Here is a 19,834-nt window from a genome sequence, read left to right on the forward strand (position 1 = left end):
GAATAGGGAAAAAACAAGGTCAGACATAAGGAAAGACAAAGTCATGCATAGGGAAAAAACAAGGTCAGACATAAGGAAAGACAAAGTCATGCATAGGGAAAAACAAGGTCAGACATAAGGAAAGACAAAGTCATGCATAGGGAAAAACAAGGTCAGACAAAGGGGAAGACAAAGTCATGAATAGGGAAAAACAAGGTCAGACATAAGGAAAGACAAAGTCATGCATAGGGAAAAACAAGATCAGACAAAGGGGAAGACAAAGTTATGCATAGGGAAAAAAAACAAGGTCAGACACAAGGAAAGACAAAGTCGTGCATAGGGAAAAACAAGGTCAGACAAAGGGGAAGACAAAATCATGAATAGAGGAAAAACAAGGTCAGACAAAGGGGAAGACAAAGTCATGCATAGGGAAAAAACAAGGTCAGACAAAGGGGAAGACAAAGCCATGCATAGGGAAAAACAAGGTCATACACAAGGAAAGACAAAGTCATGCATAGGGAAAAACAAGGTCAGACACAAGGAAAGACAAAGTCATGCATAGGGAAAAAACAAGGTCAGACAAAGGGGAAGACAAAGTCATGAATAGGGAAAAACAAGGTCAGACATAAGGAAAGACAAAGTCATGCATAGGGAAAAACAAGATCAGACAAAGGGGAAGACAAAGTCATGCATAGGGAAAAAAAAAAGGTCAGATAAAGGGGAAGACAAAGTCATGCATAGGGAAAAAACAAGGTCAGACAAAAGGGAAGACAAAGTCATGCATAGGGAAAAACAAGGTCAGACATAAGGAAAGACAAAGTCATGCATAGGGAAAAACAAGGTCAGACATAAGGAAAGACAAAGTCATGCATAGGGAAAAACAAGATCAGACAAAGGGGAAGACAAAGTCATGCATAGGGAAAAAAACAAGGTCAGACAAAGGGGAAGACAAAGTCATGCATAGGGAAAAACAAGGTCAGACATAAGGAAAGACAAAGTCATGCATAGGGAAAAACAAGATCAGACAAAGGGGAAGACAAAGTCATGCATAGGGAAAAAACAAGGTCAGATAAAGGGGAAGACAAAGTCGTGCATAGGGAAAAAACAAGGTCAGACAAAGGGGAAAACAAAGTCATGCATAGGGAAAAACAAGATCAGACAAAGGGGAAGACAAAGTCATGCATAGGGAAAAAAAAAGGTCAGATAAAGGGGAAGACAAAGTCATGCATAGGGAAAAAACAAGGTCAGACAAAGGGGAAGACAAAATCATGCATAGGGAAAAAACAAGGTCAGACATAAGGAAAGACAAAGTCATGCATAGGGAAAAAACAAGGTCAGACAAAGGGGAAGACAAAGTCATGCATAGGGAAAAAACAAGGTCAGACATAAGGAATGACAAAGTCATGCATAGGGAAAAAACAAGGTCAGACATAAGGAATGACAAAGTCGTGTATAGGGAAAAACAAGGTCAGACATAAGGAAAGACACAGTTAGACAATACTAAAGACAAAGTCAGTTATAAGATTAATATCGGAGGAGTTATACAAGAAGACACACTGCCAGAATGTTTTCTTATTCTTTGCTGAAATTTCTTTATTCGGAATGTGTTTACATATGACAGTGAGTAGATTCACCAAGAAATATTAGTTTAAGAAAGGATAGACTGATGTATGAGATTACACTTCAGACCGGGTTTATTTGTGTAATCAAGTTCTATCGATGACTTACATGATGTACCCTCCCGTTCTATCCTGTCATTTAACTTTTAAAAACCAACTCTTTACAATTTTAGAGAAAGGATAAACTAGAGGCCAGCATGAAAATGTGTTATAAACTTGATTGTTTGTTTTTGGGGCTGTTTATTTCTTTTTCTTGTAGGTTTAGAAGTCGCTAGTGAGAAAAGGGCCAACGTGGCCTTGACCTCTTATTTGACCAAAACCCATCTATTGCATTGAACCATGTGTGATCTGGTGTTTCTGTGATGTTCAATAAGAGACCCTCACATAAGCCACGATTTCATTTACATATAGAGTTAAAATCATATTATAGTAAACTTTATATTTTAAAATTTCTTTTCTTTGAATAATTTTACATGTCAATTTTGTGTTTTTTTTAATGATTATATGTCACGTTATTTTATATATAACAGCTCGGAATTCCTTATGAACAATTCATACCTCCATATAATGACACAAGTCATTTCCTTCATTAAATACGCTATCTGTAACATACACAGATAATGATGTAGGTATCTGTTTACAAGTTCGAAGTACAACCAAGTGCCATTGTCAGTAATTTCTCATATAGTCGAAGTCAAACTCACCATACCATCGTCATCGTCAATAGTCTATTGTGTCATTACCGAAGTAGACTTCTGCGAGGAGTGTAGCTAGACGGTCATTTTCCTTTATTTTTACTATATTATATTTCATTCTTCATATTTTGGTTTGATATGAACATTTGGAAACCTGTGTAATGATTGTTGTGTAATTTGTCAAGTGGTTGTGCGTGTAAGTACTTGTAGTTTCACCATCCAGGCGGAAGGTTCGGTAGATACACTCTTAACCCTGATAACAGTAATATCTCGTGCTTAATTTCCACGACAAGCGTGTTTGACTCCCGAACCTCACACACCGTCTTGCCTGCTGCGGAAATACACGGTGTGAAGATATGTATCTGGCTCGAGTTTGAAGAAGCGGATATAACTGTACAATTTTGCCTTATTTTAAACACCAGTTATGGAAACTAAAATTGTTGAGGAAATATGGCCAACTGAACTAGGAGGAGCTCCCTACGGGCTAAGTGTTGTTGCTGTTTCGGCTGTGATATTTTACATTTTGTCGCTGTTCACCCAAGTGTTGACCCCCTCAGGACTAGGAAAGAAAACTTCATGGAAATGGAAAAACATATCCATTTCATTTGTTCATTCTGTTTTAAGTGGAACGTGGGCATGTATCTGGTAAGTTGCTGTTCTTGCGTAATAAAATTACGCCCATCTTGTCATTTTTTGATGTCGGATTTAGTAAATCGGCGTGAATTATCAGAAAAAGTCAGAATTTATAACTCAAATTTTATTTTCAGCTTTTATGTGAAGCCGGAAATGGCGGAAGACTTAATTTCCACCTACGACACGTTCGCTCACACGCTAATAGCCGTTTCTGTAGGTGAGTCGATGGTTACGTAAACAAGCTTCTGTGACCTACTTCCTCAGACACGTGTGTGCACTGTCTTAGGTCACGGGGTCAAACGTCAAAGTACAGTTCATTCATTGCTCATCCATACCGATACGCAGTCTAAATACTAGCAACTATCAATATAATTAGTGAGTAATAAAATTTGCTAATAGATTTTGAAGTATAGATAATAATAAACAAGAAAATAACTATCAGAACATGGTGTTCAAATGTAACAAGTATATAGATTATCATTTTAAATGTTTACTTTCTACAGTAAATTTTTCCACATTAGATAAGATAAAAGTACCGATTTTAAGGAAGAAATTAATATTTCCAGATGTCAGTAGTTGAACAACTAGATAGCAAGTTCTGGTATAGATATAATAGATTAAGTTTCTGGAAATGGAACAATTTGGACAGATGAAAAAGTAGTGTTCTGACAATTTTCAGTGGTATGGCTGCAAGAACAAGACAAGTTGGGAGAGAGATATTACACATAATTTATAGGTACACTTTAACAGAATGATATATTCTATAAATCAGAATTCCCATATGGACTATTATTAATTAACTAATGATACATTGATTCTTTTAAAAGGAGCAACCAAGGACAGGCAAAACAACTGAAGTTATCAATCAGTCACTGACTTGAATTATATATCAAATTAAAATAACTTTAAAAGAAGCAGTAAAAGTGCATCCCTTTGCTTACTATAAAGGATGTGTAGCAGACAGTCAGAAATTTGGATTAGCTTGGTCACCCCTGTGCAGTACAACATTAATTAATCTGTAAGGGATTAGGTAGGGAAGGTAATCCTTTTTCCTGTTTGGAAGGTGGAAAGGCTTGATTGGGTGGGTACATGTTGGAAGTTAATGCCAACAGCTAAACCCCTTCATCAAGAAAAAATAAATGCCTTAGCTATATATATATATATATATACATTGTTCTTTTGTATTTTTTAGCTTTATGATGGTTGGTTGTTCAAAACATCCTTCATTTCGTCAGTCTTGTGTCTGTCTGTCCTTTAAAAATTCTTGTTAAGGATGTACTCCTCGGAGAAGTAAAAAAATTTCCAGTATTCAACTTCTTTTGTGATGATGAGTTTTTGAAAGGTTTGATTTTAGAAAGGAGATTAAAAACAAAAGAAAAACAATATGTTTGCTACATTGCTGCTTTTTCTGGTACAGATGTCGGAATATGTGTAACAGGAAGTAATTAATTTCCATACATTATTCTGATTTTTTCCTGAATAATAGACATTCTCTGTTATTTTTGTGGCAACCTTTTTTTAAATAAACTTTCGTCTTTCATAATGAAGTAAGGATATGGTACTTGGATATGCTTATGCTCAATGCATCAAGCTTGCAGATGATCTCTGTATAGCTGAATGTTATATTATGGCTAGTAGTTTCCAGGGTTACATGTTTGTATGTTAAGAAGTGTATAAGGATTAGTAACAAAATAAAACATTGTTTTGGCATGGTGTAATGGTAATAAAGATATTGATTTATCATACTGCTCTTTTGTTTTAAGAAGTTGAATCCTGTGAAATCTCTTAACATGATGTAACTGATATAAAAAATAGTTGTTTTTTTTATAAAACTGTTAATTCAGCTTCATTTTAATCAAGATCAGCAACATCTCAATATCAAACATGTGGTCTTGTGTAAATATGTTCACATAACATTTATTAGTCACAAGTGTAATATACTCCAGAGCATTTTTCTTTGGCTGTGCCGGTCTGAAATTGATTGTGATGTCATAATATGGATAATGAGGTTAATTCACAAATGGCCTCAGCTAGCAAAGGTGTATTTATATAACACACTGCTGTTTGGACAATTTAACAACAAATATTAACTGTGAATTAGAGTTACAAGGTATTAAAGCAGAAGGTGTCAAGCTATAAATAAAAAAGTAAAACATCGAGCTATTGCTGAATATGAATACTGTAAATATACATGTTGTAGTAGTGGACCTTTTCTCTGTTTAGCAGTGGACTTTTTCTCTGTTATAGCTGTGCACTTTTTCTCTGTTTTAGCAGTGGACTTATTCTCTGTTTTAGCAGTGAGTTTAGTCTCTGTTTTAGCAGTGAGTTTATTCTGTGTTTTAGCAGTGGACTTATTCTCTGTTATAGCTGTGGGTTATTCTCTGTTATAGCTGTGCATGTTTCTCTGTTTTAGCAGTGAAATTATTCTCTGTTTTAGCAGTGAAATTATTCTCTGTTTTAGCAGTGGGATATTTTCTGCTATAGCAGTGGGTTATTCTCTGTTATAGCAGTGAGTTTATTCTCTGTTATAGCAGTGAACTCATTATCTGTTTTAGCAGTGGACTCATTCTCTGTTTTAGCAGTGAGTTTATTCTCTGTTTTAGGAATGGACTTATTCTCTGTTATAGCAGTGAACTTATTCTCTGTTATAGCTGTGAACTGATTCTCTGTTATAGCTGTGGACTAATTCTCTGTTTTAGCTGTGAGTTTATTCTCTGTTTTAGCTGTGATTTTATTCTCTGTTATAGCTGTAGGTTATTCTCTGTTATAGCTGTGGACTTATTCTCTGTTATAGCAGTGGGATATTCTCTGTTATAGCTGTGGACTTATTCTCTGTTATAGCTGTGGGTTATTCTCTGTTATAGCTGTGGGTTATTCTCTGTTATAGCTGTGGACTTATTCTCTGTTTTAGCAGTGAACTTATTCTCTGTTTTAGCTGTGGACTTATTCTCTGTTTTAGCAATGGGTTATTCTCTGTTTTAGCAGTGAGTTTATTCTCTGTTATAACTGTGGGTTATTCTCTGTTATAGCTGTGGGTTATTCTCTGTTTTAGCAGTGATTTTATCCTCTGTTATAGCTGTGGGTTATTCTCTGTTATAGCTGTGGGTTATTCTCTGTTTTAGCAATGAGTTTTTTCTCTGTTATAGCTGTGCACTTTTTCTCTGTTTTAGCAGTGAAATTATTCTCTGTTTTAGCAGTGGGATATATTCTGCTATAGCAGTGGGTTATTCTCTGTTTTAGCAGTGAGTTTATTCTCTGTTTTAGCAGTGAGTTTATTCTCTGTTTTAGCTGTGGGTTATTCTCTGTTATAGCTGTGGACTTATTCTCTGTTTTAGCAGTGGACTTATTCTCTGTTATAGCTGTGGGTTATTCTCTGTTATAGCTGTGGACTTATTCTCTGTTATAGCAGTGGGATATTCTCTGTTATAGCTGTGGGTTATTCTCTGTTATAACTGTGGGTTATTCTCTGTTATAGCTGTGGGTTATTCTCTGTTATAGCTGTGGACTTATTCTCTGTTTTAGCAGTGGACTTATTCTCTGTTATAGCTGTGGGTTATTCTCTGTTATAGCTGTGGACTTATTCTCTGTTTTAGCAGTGGACTTATTCTCTGTTATAGCTGTGGGTTATTCTCTGTTATAGCTGTGGACTTATTCTCTGTTTTAGCAGTGGGTTTATTCTCTGTTTTTGCTGTGGGTTATTCTCTGTTATAGCTGTGGACTTATTCTCTGTTTTAGCAGTGGACTTATTCTCTGTTATAGCAGTGGGATATTCTCTGTTATAGCTGTGGACTTATTCTCTGTTATAGCTGTGGGTTATTCTCTGTTATAACTGTGGGTTATTCTCTGTTATAGCTGTGGACTTATTCTCTGTTTTAGCAGTGGACTTATTCTCTGTTATAGCTGTGGGTTATTCTCTGTTATAGCTGTAGACTTATTCTCTGTTTTAGCAGTGGACTTATTCTCTGTTATAGCAGTGGGATATTCTCTGTTATAGCTGTGGACTTATTCTCTGTTATAGCTGTGGGTTATTCTCTGTTATAGCTGTGGGTTATTCTCTGTTATAGCTGTGGACTTATTCTCTGTTTTAGCAGTGGACTTATTGTCTGTTTTAGCAGTGAACTTATTCTCTGTTATAGCTGTGGACTTATTCTCTGTTATAGCAGTGGGTTATTCTCTGTTATAACTGTGGGTTATTCTCTGTTATAGCTGTGGGTTATTCTCTGTTATAGCAGTGAGTTATTCTCTGTTTTAGCAGTGAGTTTATTCTCTGTTTTAGCAACGAGTTTATTCTCTGTTATAGCTGTGGGTTATTCTCTGTTATAGCTGTGGGTTATTCTCTGTTATAGCTGTGGACTTATTCTCTGTTTTAGCAGTGGACTTATTGTCTGTTTTAGCAGTGAACTTATTCTCTGTTGTAGCTGTGGACTTATTCTCTGTTTTAGCAGTGAACTTATTCTCTGTTTTAGCTGTGAGTTTATTCTCTGTTATAGTTGTGGACTTATTGTCTGTTTTAGCAGTGAACTTATTTTAGTGCTTTCACACAAGAGATATTGCCCTTGAATTGCGGTTTCTGTATGTTGTTTTCATACAATAATTATTAGATATGCTATTATTCAACATTGCACTTTTTTCTTTGACCTTTGATTGCTCTTAAATAAGTATGTTCACAGTATCCTAGAAACTCCTTACGATGTAGATGGTAAATTTGAATTCTTTGAATATGATTTCAGTTATTCAAGTTTTGTCCTTTTTATATTTTTAGGTTATTTCATCTACGACATGTGGGACATGTTTGTTAATCAGAGAACCCGTCAATCATATGAATTGATGGGACATCATATTGTGGTAAGTTATCCTCTGTCATCTTCACCATCAATCTCTCACAGACCCTAATTACAAAGTACCAGCTGGTACCTCTCAATAATATTCCTGAAATGCCTCATATTAGCTAGTATCCAATTCTATAAAGTTTGCAGTAAGAAATGTTCTAACATGTATTCCACACTTAACATTTCTTCTGATTTATAACCAGAAGGTGTTGAGTGATGATAGATACATGTATTTAGTCAGACACCTAGCTGTACTATCTTCCAGTGCAACATCATTCGAGGGAAAAATAACCTCGACTCATATTCAAGGTTGCAGAAGTCAAATATGGTTAATAATCCAAATTTTGTTTTATACGGATATTGTAAGAAATATTACTTGTAGCTTTCTTGTGTAACACATTTGTTCAAAGTTTACAAGCCTCTAATGAAGTACATAGAAATAAAATCTGTGAAAAAGAATCCACCATGACTAGTCCAACATTATAGTCAGCCTGGAATCATACAAGTAGCACAAACAAGTTGTTGAAAATGAATATTTAGATTTTCTTTGAAAGCCAATGATTTGAGATAAGATTGTGGAAAGAGAATTGAATTTCAGCTGGTGAGGCAACTTCACCTGTAGATTACAGCAATAGATTATAGCATGCATCTCTCCATCCTTAATAAAATGGCCACAATATGTGTATTGTAAAACATAGCAAAGGCACATCAATATACATAGGTATGTTAACATAAACCATATCATGTAGAGCTATACATGCATAATGATGCTCTAACTGCAATATAAAACTTAATGTTTTATGTTAAGATAGGCTCGTTATTTTGTAAAGGTCGGGATGGGCTCTAATTTTGTTTTTTTCAAGAATATGGAGTGAGATTGTGAAAAATTGATTCTTTGAAAATGATTTCAATGTAAAAACTGTCTACTATGAACTGATTCAGCATGAAAATTTACTTGTGACACTGCAATCTGTTATGAAGCAGTTTGACATTAAAATTTGCTTGTTACAGTAGCATTTACTGTGTACCAGTTTGATATGAATATCTACTTGTTACCTGAGTCAAAATTTGCACTTTAAACAGGCACAATACAAGTATATGATCCTGGACAAAACACACTGTATACCAATATAATTATGTTTGTGTAGCACTATAAACCAGAACAATATACCATTATATGATACTGGATCATTATATTCTAATGTTGTTGCAGGACTATAAACCAAACCACACATCCATATTGATGTTATTAGTTGTGGCAGTGGTGGTAGATGCATGCTGCACATTCCTGGACGTTAAATTATCTTCATATTTTCCTGGCTATATAAACATCTACCGCCTGCATGATATGCATTGATATGCAATGTTGGATAACTACATTTATACGCACAATATGTTGTAGCGTATATACTGTATGACGAAAATTTTCATTGTTTTCATGGCTACTGTGGAAAATCCTTGAAAATAAAATGCTGAAAGTTAAGCAGTTTCAACCAAAGTTTTTCATCTTAAAATGATGACTTTAGTTTAATATACCACTGAAAATCATATCCTCAAGCATTTTTTGTTATTCAGTATATGAAATATATGAACTTGTATGCTGCATTGAATGATAGATAAAATGACAGAAATTAAACATATAAATATGTATAGAGAATAAATGTGTCCTAATGTTCTGCAGTAGTAATACACTATCATAGTACACATTTGTTTATAGTGAAGACTTCATCAAGGTTAAACGTCCCATGTGATTTGTTTGGAATCAGTGAGAGCTAAACCCAGGACCTTTAGACTTTAACGTGTAGGGTGATATGTATATTCAATACAGTGACACTATGAACCTGTGACCCAGATAAGTGGAATATCATGCGATATCTAGGACTCAGATAACTGGGACACCACCGTTTCTCAACTGTCCCTCCTTAAAACAATCTGTAAACATGGTCACAAACATATGTAGCTTATACACTATCAGAAACCTACATGATACAATGTCTTCTGATCAGTAACATTGGCAGTAATAACAGTGATTAACATAGGTATCACAAGACCTTCAATGTTTATTTGTAACAAACATTTCATGTAGCAATATGGTGGCCAGGCCGTTGTTGTACACCTCACAGACTAGACTGTGCTAAACAACAATGTTAACATAGAAAGTAAAAACATCATTACATAGTCACATATCTTCACCTTTCAGTACTATAAAATAATTCAATTCTATTTGTTTGGTGTAACAACCTTAGGTTATAGTAATGGGACAAATCTATCATAGTGTCATGATATTGTAACAAGGGGATGGTGACACTGTAATAGTGTTTTAAATGTCGTAACAAGGGGATGGTGACACTGTAATAGTGTTTTAAATGTTGTAACAAGGGGATGGTGACACTGTTATAGTGTTTTAAGTGTTGTAACAAGGGTACAGGGTATGTATTCTCATACTGCATCGCACCTAGTTACATAGTAACAATATAGATACTGGCTTAACGAATTCTAGCCATTTATTTTACAAGAACAAGCACAGAGCATTTTACTGATTACAACATTAAAGACATTGGCTTGTCTTAAAAGACTATATGTACAAAACATATTTATACCTACGTCAATATGGAGAGAAGCCCTGAATAATAATTGACAAGTAGGGCATAGGAGGAGTAAAGTCTAATGAGGAATTACAGAAGAATATAGATCTCTATAAACATTGTATTGTAATGTGTACAGCTGATTATTGTGCTTGTCATTTTCTTAAGTATACGGCATAAACAATGATTCCCAGTATAACGGGGCCAGGTGATCAAATCTGCAAGCTTTTAGAATGTTTAATTGTAAAAAATTATAAACCCTTGTGTATGACTGGTACAAAGTCTATTCATTCATGTGTTCATACTCGAAATTCCAAACCGTACATTCCTTTTATTGTCATTACAGTACATTTGAAACATTCAATGTAAACCTGTCAATTATCTTATGCAACTGTTGATTCTATTGTTGATAGTTCATGATCAGCATTTGGTTCCCTTTGTCAGTACCACACTTAAACCTTTTTTTATCATGGATATATAGCATGACCAGGATTTATCTGCATATCTTTAGGTCACATTGCATGAATTGCCCATGAGCCTATGGAATGGTGAAGGATCCGTCTTCTATCCATCTAAACATCTGTCAGCATATTAGTTCAATACATCTTCTTGAGGTATCTAGGATAGTGCCATAAAAGATTTCCTCATATAAATGACCTTGATGTTGTTTCAAGGTAACAGGGATTGGATATGTCATAACCTTGAATGATCTTCCTCACATGTTCCAGAAGACCAGGAGTCTTGATATTTTGCTGACTGATACCTGGGAATAAGGGAATGCGATAAGGCATCCTCTCATGTTATTGATGTTGTCATGGTTGTAGGGGTCAATTATGGTAAATACTTCAGTTGATTCAGGTCCTGATGATATAACCTACTGAGGGGGTGGGACATATATTAATCATTTTGTTTATGTTCCATATATACAAAATATCTCATGAACTTTTTGACAGATTTAGCCATTCTTTATCATCTTTTAAATAAAAATGTTGTGTACAGGTTATTTCATGAATCACTGAACAAATTTGATTTATATTTCAAACTTAACATCACCCTACCAAGGTCTACACACCAATAGATTTTATTGGAATTGGTCAAGGTCAATGGTCACCCTTGACTACTTTTGGAATAGAAAACCTGTTTGCAAGATATCTCATGAAACCCTGAATAGTTTTAGGTCATATTCACACCATAGTATCACACTGTCAAATTCTACCCTGGATTAGAATCGTCATAACATTTATTGAGTTACATACAGCACCTGACAGAATTATATACCAGACAACTATTAAAATACTAGAAATTGGTGTTAATTTCATATATTTGTAATAATAAATATTGTGGGTTTATTTGTTAGAATTATTCACATACATGTCCATGATAACATCTGGTACATTGTTGTGGTAAATATATATAAAAATGAATGATTTTATATATATATATATATACAGAGCTGTCCCAGTAATGTACCAACATTTATTTCTAACACAAATTTTATAGCACACATGGTCTGTACCAGTGACAGTAATATCTAAGTACCTTGGTAGATATTCTGATCTATAATTCACACCAGAAGCATTTTACAATATTCATATCACACATAGTATTTTTGAAAAGAATTCACAATGATAAAAGTTATTGGAATGTAATAAATGTACCGTTACTCATGTACACTCAGCAGACCATACAAATGTTCTTGACTTCTGTGATGGGTGTGGTCTACATACTTGTGTAGTGTTCACTACTCCTACACTTGTAGGCTGGGGTGATGTAGTTATGTGTATCTGGTGACACAATCTTGACTGTGATCTCTGATCTAGATCATTGACAGGACATAGGTCTCCTTAGTTTATTGACCTAATATTTGAACAACACAGTAAAGCAGAACATCATTTTAAGTCAGATTTACTCACTTACAGATAATTATTTGTACTGTATATATAATTTCACATTCTCATACGTGTCATATGTTTTGGAGATCATAATTTAGAATTAAGATTAGATTTGTTTTGAGCTCAGATACATATTTTCATTCTCCAGAAAATTCCAATGTAGTGTACAAGAAGAGTATTTTTAGTCAACTTTTTTTTATCTGCCAAAATTTGGTCATGTACAAGACACATGTTAAAAGGAACATGTAAAGTGTGTAACATATTGTTTGTCTGTCTGATTGTTAATCTGTTTGTCTGTCCACATGCTGTTTTCCAGAAAGGATTTAACTTTAATTGTGCTTGATTAATTACCTGATACTATTGTTCACATTTTTATTATCTAAATATGTGTATACATTCATGATTTATTTAAAATCATTTTCAGAATCTAGATTAAAATATTCCAAAAAGTCATTGGCATGTTTTAAGGGTGGAAATTAAATGCACATTGCTTGCTTTTACGTACATCTTACAGAAATCTACAGGTAGACATGACAGTTATTTTTAACACAACAAGCTTAACAATGTGAGCATGTCAATAAAAACAGAAAAGGTGTTTTAAATCATCATAAAAGATACATGTTTCAAGTTAGCATGCATTATTAAAGTGATTATTCAGTGATTACATACCTGTATACAAATGTATATACAGGTGTGACCACGTTGATGTGTCAGTTTAGTATTACGCAACTGTGTACAAATGTATCTACAGGTGTGACAATGTTATTTTACAAAGATTTTGGTATGATATTACATATATATACAAACATGTTGCCTTATTGTGAATGTAGCAGCAGCTGCTTTGTGTTTTGATTGTGAAATAATCACATCCCATTAAAAAATATTTTTTTTCATTTTCAGATAATTGTGTGTTTTACCATCGCTATAGTAACAAGGATATATGTGGGATATGCTACAGTGGCTCTGCTAATTGAAATCAACAGCATCTTTCTTCATCTCAGACAATTGATGCTTATATGTGGCATCTCCAAAAACAACAGTTTTTATAGATTTAATAGTGTTGTTAATTTAGGTAAGTACATCATATTCTGTCACTTTATAATGATGACAGTAAAGGTAAACATGTTCCTCTGTTTGATGTATGAAATAAATCTGATGGATCTGTTCACAGTTGTCTGATGTTCTGTCAATTAATTTATGTAAAACCACTATGGTATGTTTTTATTATAGTATATAGGCCATTTGACTGTGATAATTATGTATTTTTATTAATAAAACTTCAGACTACTGTGATCTGTTAACATATCATATTCATATCAACGTTACGACATCACATACCCAGTTTGTTTTGTAGTACCACACTTGGTTAAGATTCGTCCACAAAATTTTAATGTGACAGAAGGACTGTGATATTAGTAACAATATGTGCCAGTACATCTGTACTTATCTAAAGTAGACTGCTAGTATATCTTAAAAATAGCTGACATGTGGAAAATAACCTACATGTGACTGGAGGACTTTGATAGTAGTTAGGATATCCCAGTACATCTGTACTAGACCCTAAGAAATCTTAGATCATGTGACACTGTATCCATGATTGGACAATTAGTAAAGATAACAGGTATATCGATTCTTGTCACATGTACACATACATTTTTATTGTCATAATTCTAAAGAACTGACATCCTGTTTAAAACATGATTCTAAATCTTGTATTAGCTTGATAATGATGATCAAGAATGGAAAAATAAATTTAAGAAACCAAAGTCGACTTAGGAAGCATGTAGACTTGTAATTGTTGATAAGGAGAAAAAATTTGTACATTGATCTCAGTCTAGTTGGATGGTTGCTTTGTAAATATTAAGGCAAGTGACATGTACACACACACATTGATTAGCTGACATTTAAACACCCTGTTGTTATGAAGGGGCTATAGTAATTGGCTGGTGGCTCCAAAATGATCACCTGTAAACTTCCAGACCACTGTTTACATTAAATATATACAGGTCAAAGACTGCCTGTCATTTGATATTTATTGTCAAGGTTTAAAAATCACAAATAATTCCTGACAAAAAAAAACAGGGTAATTATTTCAGATCCTTCAGATATATATACCAGACACCAATTGTTTTATGAATACATTTCTTGTGTTATGTTTTTGTATTTTCTTTCTTCTTCATGCAGACACCAGAACACACAAACCTGAACACACATACACAAATCACTGCTACGCTGAGGAAACACATACAAATGCTTTCTCTTCTGCCTATGTATATAACTGGAACCTGACCATGGAAACACACTGTTTATCGTCAAATCTACTATCACTATTAGACTTGAATACAGATCATACTGAGATTGTTTCAAAAATACTTACAGGCTTCACTAAAAATACCTCACATTAGAAAATATCTTTATTATTAGGTGACCTGGTTATTTCTATAGCTTACAGAGGTATATAGACTGATGTAGTATAACTTTTAAATACCTGTATGAATACATATACCTGTAGACACAGGTAGGCATCAACCCCAGGTGTTAATTCATCCACGTATGTATACAGGTAAATAGAAATACTGGTGTTAGGTTTCACAATGTTACTCTGCTATAACACGCTATTTTAGTTCAGGACCAACATGAGCTTATGCCATACCACGGCCTGTCATCTGTCGTCCCTTAGTTTCTTAAAAGCACTACTAGTTGTGAACAACTAAGCAGACTTTGACAAAATTTGTCAGAAGTATCCTGAAGAGACGGCTACTCAATTTCGTATGAATAATGGGTATGACCCCATGGGGTCTGAGGGTTGGAGCCAAAAGGGGAAATTTAGCAAATTCTTCAAAATTTTACTTCTTTTGTAGAATGACTAGACTTTATCTTAATTAGGTATAAAGCACTTATTGGTGAAGGGGACACAGTTTTGAAAGAATGGTGTGTCTTGGGAACCCCTTGGACAAGAGGGCAGAGCCCAATAGGGGAAATTATTTAAAATCCTTCTTCTTTGGTAGGATTGCTAGGATTCTATCCTAATTTTTCAGAAGTATCCTTGATTGGAGAGGACTCAATTTTGTGTACTCAGTGAGTCTTGGTCCCATTTGGCAGCTGGGACAGAGCCCCATACCAGAAGTCAGTTCTTTAGAATCCTTCTTTGTATGTAAAAATGATAGGATTCTGTCCCAATTTGAGACAGGGACCAATAGGGAAAATATACATATAAACCTTTCAAATTGCTTTTCCTTTAGTTTTGATTCAGGAATTCCTACCAATACTGGATAAGCAATGTAGGTAACAATACATGTAGGTAAGAAGAACAGACTTTCATGGTTGTTGTTCATCAAGGTTAATAATGTAGGTGGACCTAACTGATGACAATTTCCAAAAGTACTGCCTTATTTGGGCGCCTGATTATTATGTGCCACTGACATTGGAATAATTTGTTGTTGTATCAATGCAGTTTAGAGTAAAGTCTGTAATGTCCAAGCACCTGTTTTGTCTATACAATTAATTATGCATTGGGAAGAACACAGCCTTGGGGTATATTTCCACTTAACATACAGGTGCAGTATCTTTATTTTATTGCAGCTGGACTTGTCTGTATGCTCTGCTTTTATTTTACATCATTTTAAAATTTGGAAAAATGTTAAAAGAAACTTATCTTTTTTCAGGTACATTTATTGTGTTTAGGATCTCAGTGATGGCCTGGATGAGTCGCTGGATGTTAATTAACAAAGATTTCATTCCTCTCGTTTTCTACTCCCTCGGTAGTATCGGACTTGCTGTTATGACTGTCATGAATATCATCCTCTTCTATCGGCTCTTACAAAGTGACTTTATCCACAAAAAGGACAAATGTAAACAGGAAGAGTAGATGTTGACAAGCTGTCATAGGTGTCTACTTTTTATATATTGTGCATATTAATCAACTCCTGTTTGATTTGGTTGTTAAACGTAGCAACAATGACAACAGATGATTGAAACATGTACCAGTGCTATGAAAGAGACTTTTTATTTTTGTGTATCTTGTTTTACTGGGAGAAAACCTTGTGTTTAGTGAAATATTCATAGGCCATTTAAAACAAGGATTTTTATTTCAACTGCATTTGTCTAAATGTAGCTTAAAAATTAATGTTGTTAGTGTTTGTAAAAAATGTACAGACCGAGCAATGAAGAACATACAATGTGTTTTTTATGTCATAGTTACCCATACTAGTGAGTGGTCAGGTAAGAAACAATTTAACCGCCATATTAACTATTTTCTAGTATTTATTGTTGTAAGTAGATATATATAGAACATAGTTCCATGTTATGTATCACAATGATACCTTGATACTGTATGATATTGTGATTATGAAATAACTACATCAACACTGATAATGAAAATTTTTTTTACTTATAGCTACCATGTGTTAGACGTGTCTACCATGTGTTAGATGTCTCTACCATGTGTTAGACGTGTCTACCATGTGTTAGATGTCTCTACCATGTGTTAGATGTCTCTACCATGTGTTAGACGTGTCTACCATGTATTAGACGTGTCTACCATGTGTTAGATGTCTCTACCATGTGTTAGATGTGTCTACCATGTGTTAGATGTCTCTACCATGTGTTAGACATGTCTACCATGTGTTAGACGTGTCTACCATGTGTTAGATGTCTCTACCATGTGTTAGATGTCTCTACCATGTGTTAGATGTTTCTACCATGTGTTAGACATGTCTACCATGTGTTAGATGTCTCTACCATGTATAAGATATCTCTACCACAGGTAAGACAGCTCTAACTTGTGTAAGATATCTATATTGTGTGTAAGATATTAATGTGTGTAAGATATCTATATTGTGTGTAAGATATTAATGTGAGTAAGATATCTATATTGTGTGTAAGATATTAATGTGTGTAAGATATCTTTATTGTGTGTAAGATATTGATGTGTGTAAGATATCTGTGTTGTGTGTAAGATATTAATGTGTGTAAGATATCTGTGTTGTTTGTAAGATATTAATGTGTGTAAGATATTTGTGTTGTGTGTAAGATATTAATGTGTGTAAGATATCTATATTGTGTGTAAGATATTAATGTGTGTAAGATATCTGTGTTGTGTGTAAGATATTAATGTGTGTAAGATATCTATACTGTGTGTAAGATATTAATGTGTGTAAGATATCTGTGTTGTGTGTATGATATTAATGTGTGTAAGATATCTATATTGTGTTTAAGATATTAATGTGTGTAAGATATCTGTGTTGTGTGTAAGATATTAATGTGTGTAAGATATCTGTGTTGTGTGTAAGATATTAATGTGTGTAAGATATCTGTGTTGTGTGTAAGATATTAATGTGTGTAAGATATCTATATTGTGTGTAAGATATTAATGTAAGATATCTGTGTTGTGTGTAAGATATTAATGTGTGTAAGATATCTATATTGTGTGTAAGATATTAATGTGTGTAAGATATCTGTGTTGTGTGTATGACACCTCTAACTTATGTATGATATCTCTACCGTGTGTAAGACAGCTCTGATTGCATTTAATAGCTATATATATGACAATCTATTTTACCATATACAGCATCATCCATGGATTTGATTTTCTGAAGGTTTGGTTTCACATTATAACAGTGTGATATCTTAAGATTACAGATAATCTGCTTTAGAAAGTCCCATCAGCATAACCAGAACACAAGCCATTTTAATGACAACTACGATAATGTCCCTCCAACAATACCAGACAGAACACACGCCATTTTAATGACAACAATGATAATGTCCCTCCAACAATACCAGACAGAACACACGCCATTAAAATCACCACTATGATAATGTCCCTCTGACAATACCAGACAGAACACACGCCATTAAAATCACAACTATGATAATGTCCCTCCAACAATACCAGACAGAACACACGCCATTAAAATCACCACTATGATAATGTCCCTCTGACAAAACCAGACAGAACACACGCCATTAAAATCACAACTATGATAATGTCCCTCCAATAATACCAGACAGACAATCAATAATAAAACACATAAAATGGCTTATTGTCATGTATATTTGATATTGCAAAATTTTAAAATGTTTGAATACATACTGATATTACATAAAAGGTTATATATTGGATTTACTCCCTGGTATTCTGAAAGAGTAACCCTTCCATAGATGTAGATCAGAAGAAGATGAGAGGATGTGAGGCCCTGCTCATTTTGTTTTTATTCATTATCCTCAACATAACTTGTTCTACCAGTGTTAATTTATTTCACTAGTTGGAGTCGCTCTGTTCATATTGTGTGACATGATGATGGTTGCTAATAATGCTTCAATTATATTTCCTTGATATTTTTCTGTTTTGATGTAAATTGTATGGTCTTTACTTTTTATAACGAAATCTTTCTGTCTCATTTTATATTAGAAACCTCTAGATCTAGATCTCACAGTCATAATTTCTGTTAGAGTCCTCTAGATCTCACAGTCATAATTTCTGTTGGAGTCCTCTAGATCTCACAGTCATAATTTCTGTTGGAGTCCTCTAGATCTCACAGTCATAATTTCTGTTGGAGTCCTCTAGATCTCACAGTCATAATTTCTGTTGGAGTCCTCTAGATCTCACAGTCATAATTTCTGTTGGAGTCCTCTAGATCTCACAGTCATAATTTCTGTTGGAGTCCTCTAGATCTCAAAACCTCTAGATCTTGCAGTAATATTTTCAGTTGGAGTCCTCTAGATCTTGCAGTAATATTTTTGGTTGGAGTCCATTAGATATCCTCTAGAAATTCCTGTCTGTGACTCCCCTGGCACTCTTTACTAGCTGTCCTGATCTGTTACTTATGTGTATTTATCCACCAATTAACCCATGCTTGGAAATAAACCCACCAATATATATATATGGTAGTCTCAGTAGGTCAACAAATGCTACATAATTATAAACTTTGCTCCAACTGTGAGTCAATGTTCCAGCTGTGGCCCCCTGGATTTATAACGGAACAAAAGAGTATGTACAGCTTTATTTTGTTATTTATTGTGTTATATTTACATGACAATGATAAGATGTAATGAGAACAGGGATAATATGAACAAAGCTTTTCGTTATTTATACAAGTTTATCTCATGTTTAAGTATTTTGCTATCAATTGAATTATTCAATATGCAAATGAAGGGTTATAAAACCACGATATATGTATATAGATTTACATTATGTATTAATTTTACAGCTCTGTCTTCAATCAAAGAAATTATTTTTCCATTTTTTGTTCGACTTGACCACTGTACAGTATGGTCACTATATACATACTTCATCAAAAAAAGAAAGGTAAAACTATATTATGGTATGATGGATAAATTATTCCCTATATAAATCTTTATCAGTCAGATAAAGTTACTGATCAGTTCTGACAAAATTACTGTCATGGTTTACTGCGAAATTTTGTAGTCAAATGGTTTGACAAATGACTTAGGAGTCAATTTCAAATGTAATATCCTTAGTTACTGTCAATTTCAAACGTAACACCCTTAGTAACTGTCAATTTCAAATGTAACACCTTTAGTAACTGCCAGTTTCAAATGTAACACCTTTAGTAACTGCCAATTTTAACACCCTTATGT

At 34.1% G+C, this 19,834-nt stretch overlaps 1 protein-coding gene across 1 annotated transcript; it reads left to right on the forward strand.

The window, feature by feature from the left end:
• The first annotated feature begins 2,717 nt into the window (after positions 1-2,717).
• Positions 2,718-16,100, forward strand: LOC132555568 (TLC domain-containing protein 2-like). Its single transcript, XM_060219920.1, has 5 exons — positions 2,718-2,938; positions 3,061-3,143; positions 7,689-7,771; positions 13,133-13,304; positions 15,898-16,100. Exons 1-5 carry the CDS (start codon positions 2,718-2,720, stop codon positions 16,098-16,100), a joined length of 762 nt encoding a protein of 253 aa, XP_060075903.1.
• Positions 16,101-19,834: the final 3,734 nt, after the last annotated feature.

This window comes from Ylistrum balloti, unplaced genomic scaffold (genome assembly GCF_031769215.1).
Source record: "Ylistrum balloti isolate Yb309-2 unplaced genomic scaffold, AGI_CSIRO_Ybal_v1 Utg370504, whole genome shotgun sequence".
NCBI lineage: Eukaryota > Metazoa > Mollusca > Bivalvia > Pectinida > Pectinidae > Ylistrum > Ylistrum balloti.

What these genes read in the sequence shown, in the direction of transcription:
- LOC132555568 (XM_060219920.1), top strand. Translation starts at nt 2,718, where the DNA reads ATGGAAACTAAAATTGTTGAGGAAATATGGCCAACTGAACTAGGAGGA. An exon ending in TGATGGGACATCATATTGTG is followed by an intron (nt 7,772 to 13,132) that starts GTAAGTTATCCT and finishes TTTCATTTTCAG; the next exon opens with ATAATTGTGTGTTTTACCAT. An exon ending in TAATAGTGTTGTTAATTTAG is followed by an intron (nt 13,305 to 15,897) that starts GTAAGTACATCA and finishes ATCTTTTTTCAG; the next exon opens with GTACATTTATTGTGTTTAGG.